The sequence below is a fragment of the Hoplias malabaricus genome, chromosome 10, assembly GCF_029633855.1.
Source record: "Hoplias malabaricus isolate fHopMal1 chromosome 10, fHopMal1.hap1, whole genome shotgun sequence".
NCBI lineage: Eukaryota > Metazoa > Chordata > Actinopteri > Characiformes > Erythrinidae > Hoplias > Hoplias malabaricus.
This window is the reverse complement of record NC_089809.1, coordinates 42,383,916-42,393,121: the sequence shown is the minus strand read 5'-3', so window position 1 is coordinate 42,393,121 and position 9,206 is coordinate 42,383,916. Positions and strand designations below refer to the sequence as shown.

General features: G+C 47.5%; 1 protein-coding gene across 1 annotated transcript; it reads right to left on the bottom strand.

The window, feature by feature from the left end:
- Positions 1-4,352: 4,352 nt before the first annotated feature.
- On the bottom strand, positions 4,353-8,923 carry LOC136708353 (E3 ubiquitin-protein ligase TRIM39-like). Its single transcript, XM_066682860.1, has 7 exons — positions 8,886-8,923; positions 8,287-8,742; positions 5,722-5,817; positions 5,405-5,635; positions 5,282-5,304; positions 5,078-5,196; positions 4,353-4,904 (listed from the first exon to the last, which is right to left on the bottom strand). Exons 2-7 carry the CDS (start codon positions 8,686-8,688, stop codon positions 4,363-4,365), a joined length of 1,413 nt encoding a protein of 470 aa, XP_066538957.1. The 5' UTR covers positions 8,689-8,742; positions 8,886-8,923; the 3' UTR covers positions 4,353-4,362.
- Between the last annotated feature and the right edge of the window lie 283 nt (positions 8,924-9,206).

The following is a 9,206-nucleotide window of genomic DNA, read 5'->3' as shown; positions in this document are numbered from 1 at the left end:
CTCCCCGTGTCATGGCTGAAGATAGGCCTGCTATGGAGGAGCTTCCCTCCAGGGTGAGTAGGTCGCTTCCAGCGTCCTTAGACGGTGTGACGTCAGTCTGGGATTCCCTTCATGGAGAACTGCTGGCCTGGCTGGAGAGTCCCCGAGATGAGGGGGCGTCGAAAGGAAAGCTGGCTAGTTCCTCAGACTTTCAGAAGCGATGTCCTCAGAAGTCAATATCTACTGATAATATTCTAATTTTCAACTAATCTCAGCGGTTTTCACCTGCTTTGATCAGCCTTGGAGCAAGGCTTTGACTGGGCAATAAGAAAAACAAAGTTGAGACCCGCTGACGGAGATAGTGAAGTATATCTTCTGAATCAACCACTGTTTTAAGCAATGCTAACTGACCCAAGGTGTCCCCTGTCCATTCACATGAAGATTGGTCTCTTTAAGAGTCTTCTTGAGAGTTGGAGAAGAAAAATAGGAAAAAAAAAACATGAAGCGAAAAGGCGAAAAGCGAAGCGGAAAGAGAGAAGCAAAAAGAGAGCGATTCTCAGAGTGGGTTCTGTATTTCTATGTGGCACCTTTACGCCCACTTGGGAGGTCACTGTTCTCTGATTGGCTACTGGGTTTGGGGAGTATACGTGACCATTTCAAGTTCCCCAGAAAAAAAGTTTCCTGGCCCCCGATAAAATCTTGAAGCTAATACACCATATATATTTGAGAATTAATACCTTGTATATACTTTGAAAGCTAATTGTCACGCCTTCGTCCTGTCAGTCTGTTGTCCCCGCCATGTGCTTTATTCGCACATGGCTCTGTTTTGTTTATGTCCTTGTCTCCGCCCTCGTCCCGCCTCCTCGTCCGTGTCATGTGTCAGCCCGTCCTCGTTATCTGTCCAGGTGTGTCTCGTTTGTGTCTGTATTTAAGCCCTCTTGTGTCACGTCCTTTTTGTCGTACATTTCTCATTTCTCTTTTCTCATGTCTAGTCGGTCGTGTTTTCGAGTCTGTCCGTCTGTCTCCACAGTTTCTCCGTGTCTGTTTCCCTAGTCGTTGTTTCGTGTCGTAGTTTCTTTTCCTCTCTCGTTCCTTCGTTTTGTCTTTAGTCTGTCAGTCCCGTTTGCCCTGTTTAGCTCCCCTTGTTTAGTTTAGCCTGGTTAGCTCCCTGTTTGTTTTCGTTTTGTTAAGGTCTCTGTTTTGTTCTTTTCCTTTATTAAAAAGCTGTGTTTTAGCGAGTGCGTCCGCCTCCCTCAATCCGCCCCTCGCTCCTGACAGAATGTACGACCCACAGGACGCAGCTAGCACAGAAAATACATTTAATAGGGCTGTGGAATGGAGTAGCCGGCTCCGACAGATACAAGCCACAGTGGCTCAGCGCCTTCGGGAGGAGTCGATTCATGAGTCGAGTGATTGCTCCAGCGCGAGTCGTAGGAGTCGGCGAAAGAACCGTGCTGGAGTTCCCCCCTCGCTGGAGGATTACCCCCTCAGGTCCGGGGAAATTTTTGGGGGGGCGTTAAGGGTAGGGGCTGTTAGCCTCACCTCCGTAGCTCTGAGGTCTGAGGCTAACAGGGGCGCACATCTAGGTGATCTAATGGGTGCGCCTGTGAAACCCCCTAAACCCTTTACAGCTCCAGCGCGAGCCCGGCGAGCAGCACAAACCCCTGTCCTCGAGAGCGCGGCGCGCGCCTCTCCTGTCTTCAGGGACGACGTCGCTGCAGGTTCCCCTGCCTCCGTGGACGACGTCGCTGCAGGTTCCCCTGCCTCCGTGGACGACGTCGCTGCAGGTTCCCCTGCCTCCGTGGACGACGTCGCTGCAGGTTCCCCTGCCCCCGTGGACGACGTCGCAGGTTCCCCTGCCCCCGTGGACGTTGCTGCGGGGCTTCCTGTGTCCGTGATGGCGGCACCCGCCGCTCCAGTCCCCGTGATGGCGGCGCCCGCCGCTCCAGTGTCCGTGATGGCGGCGCCCGCCGCTCCAGTGTCCGTGATGGCGGCGCCCGCCGCTCCTGTCCCCGTGATGGCGGCGCCCGCCGCTCCTGTCCCCGTGACTGCGGCGGCGCCCGCCGCTCCTGTCCCCGTGACTGCGGCTACGCCCTCTCCTGTCCCCGTGACTGCGGCTACGGCCTCTCCTGTCCCCGTGACTGCGGCTACGGCCTCTCCTGTCCCCGTGACTGTGGCTACGGCCTCTCCTGTCCATGTCCGTAGGTCGGCCCGAAGGACTTCAGGGCCGATCCCCAGAACTGTGCCCAGGCTGGTTCCTCAGACTGCCACACAGACATTAGCCAGTCCTGGGCACCGCCCTGTTATTTTGGTTCCCTTGTCTGTCCCTGTCATGGTTCCCGTCTCTGTCCTTGTCCCAGTACCCGTGTCAGCCTTTGTCTCTGTTACTGTATTCATGTCTGTCCCCGTAAACGTCTTGGTCCCTGTTCCCCTACCAAGTCCAGTCCAGTCTCCTGTCCTGTCTCATGTCCAGTCCCCTGTCAGCCCTGTCCAGTCTATGTTTCAACCCCCGGTTCAGTCCCCTGTTAGTCATGTCCAGTCTTCGTATCCGTCCAATGTCCAGTCACCCGTCTTGTCTCCGGTCCAGTCTCTGTTTCAAATCCCTGTCCCGTCTCAAGTCCCGTCTCCGGTCCAGTCTCTGTTTCAACCCTCTGTCTTGTCTCCTGTCCAGTCCCCTGTTAGTCCTGTCCAGTCCCCGTTTCAACCCTCTGTCTTGTCTCCTATCCAGTCCCCTGTCAGTCCTGTCCAGTCCCTGTTTCAACCCTCTGTCTTGTCTCACGTCCAGTTCCCGTATCCGTCCAATGTCCAGTCTCCAGTCCCGTCTCCGTTCCAGTCTAGTGTCATGTCACCTGTCCTGTCTTCTGTCCAGTCACGTACCCCTGTCCAGTCTAACGTTCCTATCCTGTCCAGTGTCTTGTCACCAGTCTCTGCTCCCGTCCAGTCCCAGCACCTGTCCCGTCTTCTGTCCAGTCCCTGTTTCCATCCAGTGTCATGTCCAATGTCAAAAACCCTGTCAAGTCCCATGTGTCCACTCCTGTCCTGTCCAGTCCGTTCTCGTCTCTTGCTGCCCCCCTTTGTCAGTCTCCTGTCATGTCCCATGTCCCGTCTCGTATATTCGGTTCTGTCGTGTCCCCAGCTCCTGTGTCTGTTCCCGTCCTGTCCTGAGTCCTGTCACCCGTTGGTTTGTTGTCCTGTCTTGTTTTCCGTGCCCTCTCCAGTGCCAGCTCCTGGGGGGTTTAGGAGTACGCGCCCAGGAGTTGCGCGTTCTTGGGGGGGGCATCTGTCACGCCTTCGTCCTGTCAGTCTGTTGTCCCCGCCATGTGCTTTATTCGCACATGGCTATGTTTTGTTTATATCCTTGTCTCCGCCCTCGTCCCGCCTCCTCGTCCGTGTCATGTGTCAGCCCGTCCTCGTTATCTGTCCAGGTGTGTCTCGTTTGTGTCTGTATTTAAGCCCTCTTGTGTCACGTCCTTTTTGTCGTACATTTCTCCTTTCACATTTCTCATGTCTAGTCGGTCGTGTTTTCGAGTCTGTCCGTCTGTCTCCACAGTTTCTCCGTGTCTGTTTCCCTAGTCGTTGTTTCGTGTCGTAGTTTCTTTTCCTCTCTCGTTCCTTCGTTTTGTCTTTAGTCTGTCAGTCCCGTTTGCCCTGTTTAGCTCCCCTTGTTTAGTTTAGCCTGGTTAGCTCCCTGTTTGTTTTCGTTTTGTTAAGGTCTCTGTTTTGTTGTTTTCCTTTATTAAAAAGCTGTGTTTTAGCGAGTGCGTCCGCCTCCCTCAATCCGCCCCTCGCTCCTGACACTAATATATTGCGTATACTAATGAAATTACACCAACTAGCTATTAGAGATTAATTACCATTCATTTAGATTGAGAAAGGAATAGGTTTACGTGATAGTACCCTGATCCACGTTACTCGATTCATGGTTAGTATATATTCACCCGAGAATAGTGTATTGTCACAAGATTACAAAATAATAATGATATTAGTACATTCGAAAATAAGACAAGAGTCCGACAGTCTGACGTGATAAAATGCTCGGGGGTCCTGGGGTCTCCCCCCCACCCCGGGGTGATTGATCTTTGGTTTAATGGTCATCATAAAGTTTGAAGAGGACCACTCGGTGTCATTCTGGGGGTCACTGAAAAGTGTTCTGCTTAGCCTTCTGGCTATCAGACATGTGTGTGCGTGCATTCTGTGGAATGCGAGGTCTTAATGAAGAAAGTCAAAGTCTGAATCTTAAAAATTTTTCATTACTTGATCTAAATCCATCCTCCACTGCAAAAGTAACTGAGAAGCTCAGACAGAAACTACACAGTGTTTGGGACGTAGTCGTCATCACAGCATTGATTTCAGCTGCTGCTGTGTTTCTTTAATGAAGTGACTCTAACTGAACTGATTCAGTCTGACAGAGCTCTGCACTGGGAGCATCTTCAGAGGACACTCGTCACCGTGAACACCAAAGAATGGCAGAAGAGTCTCAGTGAATGTGTGTGTGAAAGTGTGTAAGTGTGTGTTAGTGAGAGGATCAAAGAAAGAGAGTTTTCCTCCGTCCCAGTCCAGCTTCACTCTGACCCTCTGCACCTTCTGTGACACTGAGAGGGACTGGTATATCTCTGGTGTTGACGTGGTCCAGTATTTATCATTGTAATAACCCAAATACCACAGTCCATTCCTGGAGCTTATTTCTCCCCTCCTCTGAGCCGACTCTATCATCACTCCCACATCCCAGTGTGCATTGTCTCCAACGTCAAACTCCCAGCAGTGTGTTCCTGAGTTTAACCCCTCAGAGCCCAGGACACACCAATGATCAACAAATCTCTCTGGAAGATCAGGGAGCTGCTGTTTCTCACTGAGTCTCACACTGGTCAGATCATCAGACACCGTGAGATAAGGGTAAGCAGTGTTGGGGTCCAGAGTCACAGGAGCTGGAAATTAAACACACACACACACACACACACACACACACACACACACACACACACAGTATTTACATATCATTAAACACACACACAGTATTTACATATCATTAAACACACAAACACACACACATACACATACACATACACACACACACACAGTTAGAGAAAGTGAGTCTCACTATAGTGGATGATCTCCTGCATCTTCTTCCAGACGGTGAACTTCAGGTTTCTCAGGTGGTTGCTCACATGGAGCAGTGCTCCTGAAAGCCTCTCTGGATCCTGCAGTGTGCACTGAGCTCTGGAAGAACATTCAGGAGTCAGTGCTGCTGCGGCTTTGAGTTCAGAACCACAGAAAAGAGAGAGACAGGAGACACAGCACTCACCTCTCCAGAGTGGACTTGTACTTCTGTAAAACAATGAGGCCAGTGTGGGTCACTGTGGTCATTTTAATCAGAAAGAAATAGAGAATAGCATCTGTGGACAAACCCTGACTAAAGTGTCCTCACCTGTAAGAAGGAGACGTCCTCAGCGCTCATCTGCTCTTCTACGGCTCTGACTGTGTCCGAAAGGGACGAGATCTCTCTGCTGATCTTCTCGATCTTCTCCTTCATCCTCTGACTCTTCTGCTCCTCTTCCTCCCTCAGTGCAGCGATCCTGGCTGCCTCTTCATCTCGGAGAAACTGGTGGAGCTCCTCAAACTTCTCCTTAATCTGCCTCTCTGTGAGCCGAGCCTGAGTCTGGAGTCAAGGAGGAGATGGAGTGAGAGAGGATTGATGATGTGATGATGTTGACCATCGTAATCTCTGTAGTGTTTGATTCTCACCTTTATATGTTCTGCAGTCTGATCCCAGTTCAGTTTACACTTTTTAAACAGATCCAGTTTCTCCTGCAGGGGCTTCAGAGCAGACTTGAGTTCCTCCTGAAATACATCAACACACACTGGATAAAGACTGTGTTAATATTTCTCCATCAACAGGAATCAGTCGCTGTGAGACAGTGTTCGCTGTGTGTTATTTTATCTCCAGATGATTTAAACAGACATTCTGTGATCAAATCTCATTGATCAGAGTGATCAGCCCTTATTGATCAGAGCTGTGTAAATAAGAGCTCATATCTGACCACACTGATTTACACTGATTCTAAAAGTGTGTTCAGTCACTGGTCACTTTTAAGAACAAGGGCCATCATCCACAGAAAAGGGTGTGATATTAGTAGCTGTAAATTTACTGAAAGTCACTGTAAAGAAAACTCCTGACTCCATCTTCATAGTCTCTGCAGAACTGGAGAGGTAGAACCGCTAAAGCACAACATTCCTAAGATGTATTTGTTGGTTACAGCGTGTGAAGGAGAATGTGCCCTTACTCTCTTCCTGTTTAAACTCCTCAGGCTTTGCGTTCATATTTCAAATGGAAATAATCTGAATATAATCTGAACAGCACAATGTACCCCACTGTGTTATATCTACTACACTGTAATAACAGCTCTCTCACAGAAATAGATCTTCAGGTGGACTCGTGAACTTCATGGTGTAGTAATAAAGAGAAGTGACCAAGAAAACACAAGGGGGAGTGGTAGACACAAGGGCACAGGCAGAGTGTTGAAGATCAGTCACCGGCGCCAGTATCTTATGTTACAGCATGATCCTACTGCGATTACACCACAGTTCTGTTCTCACTGTTTACTGTTAGGTTTAAGATGAAGAAAAATACAGTAGTTTTTAATCAACATTCTGCAAAGTAAAAGAGTTCCTGCTCAGCTTTTGAAAGAGAGCAGGGGGAAACGTAAAAAAGCCACTCCCTGTTTTTATTTCTATGTGATTTTCTCGTTTCCAAATCAGAAAGGTTCCCTGCACACTAGCGCTGGGCGGTGTGATCAAAACTCTATATAACAGTATGATTCAGTATTATATCGGTGTCACGGTATTTGACGTGTTTTCCCCTGTTCATGACGTGTTAACCTCATTGATTGTGAGAGGAATTTCTGCAGTAGAGTGGTTAAGAGCACCCTACTCCACCGTCATGAGAATTGTACATTGTACAAAATAAACATTTCCACATTAGTTTTACATGTAATACAGGTTTGTACAGCCCCACAGTCATCATCAGTTTTCAGAGGGTGGCACTAAATTAGTGAAGGATCCTGTGGCAGGAGAGTTACAGTGAAAATGTAGAACCTTTTATTGAACACATTTTTCAGACTACTTCAAAACTATAGGCTAATGTTCACAACTTCTGTAACCAGCTTCACTCTGTTAATGTTATCAATCTCTCACCAGTTTATTGTTGTTTTATAAACTTTACCTTCATTAATTTACAACATATTTAAACAAATAAGAGGTATTTAGATATAAAGTAGCCAGGGCTTGTCAATGGTTGTATTGCACTGAAGAAGTCCCAAATATCTTCATTAAATAACAATATTTAAACAAATAAATAATAACAATAATCATAAATAGCAACAATGTACAACTCCCAGGATTAACATCTCTACTGATACTTCAGCTCCACAGCAGTAAGTAAGTGTTTGTTTGGTCCACGTCTGATCTTTTAAACCCAGAGCACCTCCAGACAACAGACACGGCTCCTTTTTTCTGCAAGTTCTTCTGGGTCATTATCTACTACTTCAACTTCTGGTACAACTTCTGGTTCAGAACTTCCCCTGTCCTTTTCACCACGATCAACAACTGCACTAACACTAGCGCTCTGTTCCATAGGTGTTTAGTGGTGCAGCAATGAAAAACGTCCCCTGTGAAACATTTTACCACCGCGCTGTGTTCTGGACATGGTTAGGCTTTTTAAAGCGTTGTGGCCTCTATATGAAACATTCATATCATAACAAAAATAAAAACGGTTTTCAGTGTGAACCAGTATACCGCCCAGCACAGCTACACACTCACTCTCCTCTGTGCTCCACACGTTGATGGATGTTGTCATGGTTTGTGCTCAAGTAGCGACTATTCTTTGGTACCAGGTGGGAACAGATAATTCTGGTTCTGAAACCTGTGAATTTTGATTGTGATGCTCAGAACCTCTTAAAATGAGGAGTGTGAACTTGAACCCAATGAGTTACAGGTTGGTGGAAAAGGGCAATCAGACCCCCCCACCCTTCCCCGCCACCACCACCACCTCCTCTTTATAGTAAACAGAAAGTAGTAATAATCTGTCCTCAGAAGTGTGGAATAATCACAGTAAAACACTAGGGGTTTGTGTTGTAACATGAGACATTGGCTCTGGTGAGTGATATTCACCTCAGGGCTATGACCACAGTGCACCAGCTTCAATATCTCACATTATAGCACTCCCTCTCATGTGTTGTTTAATAACACACTCTTATGAGCAATAACCTGACTTTTCATGGTCAAATCCATTCATGTACACAGTGTGTTTACCTTGCAGTCTGTAACAGCTTCATCCTTGGGGCAGAGCTTGTGGTTGGTGTGTTTTCTGGAAGTCTGACACACCACACACACCAGCTGCTGATCGTCCAGACAGAAGAGTTTGACTTTCTCACTGTGCAGACTGCAGAGTGTTTCAGACCCTGCTGCAGCTCTCTCACTTTTCTCCTGTAAAAACCTCTCACACAGGTTCTTTAAAGCCAGGCTTAGAGGAGGATCCAGTGAAGAGGATCTTGTTCTACAAACTGGACACTCTCTGGATCCTTTGGTTTCCCAGAACCTCTGCAGACAGACTTTACACACACTGTGACTGCAGCTCATAACGACCGGGTCCTTGAAGATATCACAGCACACAGGACACGAGAGATCCTCCTCTGAGAAAGGTTTGGAAGCCATTTTCTTCAGGTGTGGTTCCTTCCAGTCAGAGCTCTCACTCTTTCACTTTCAGTTCTGTGGAAATAACCCCACTCTGAGTTCAGATGAGTTTGAGGTTAAACAGGAGACTTTCCAGCTGCAGTTAGTCACCAGTTTGTTTCAGAACTGAAAATGTGCCTCAGAATTCTCCATAAAGCTCTTTATAAAATTAGACTCACCTGAGCACAGTGCAGTCTGTCTGTACAGTGCGGGAGACGCCTCACACTCAGCACTTCCTCAGTAGGAGGAGCTTTACACAAGGAAGATCATTGCTCAAATTCCTCTCACACTGCAACAAGTAATCAACCACATTGAATAATAGTAATAGTAATTGATTATAGAAATATTTAGCAGGGAATTGATTGATGACTTTTTTGTCTTATTGTTTGTTCAATGGACACAATGAAATTTTCAGTCTGTCTGTCAATCTCTGGACCTGTGCAGCTGTTTTGACCTGGTTCTCCAAAAGTGGGAGGAGTAAACAGACAGAGACTGAGGCT

Excerpts from the sequence above, each read along its gene's own strand:
- LOC136708353 (XM_066682860.1), bottom strand. The coding sequence starts at position 8,688 with ATGGCTTCCAAACCTTTCTCAGAGGAGGATCTCTCGTGTCCTGTGTGC. Across the intron at positions 5,818-8,286 it reads AAGCTGTTACAGACTGCAAG|GAGGAACTCAAGTCTGCTCT; the intron begins GTAAACACACTG and ends GATGTATTTCAG. Across the intron at positions 5,636-5,721 it reads AGACTGCAGAACATATAAAG|ACTCAGGCTCGGCTCACAGA; the intron begins GTGAGAATCAAA and ends CCTTGACTCCAG.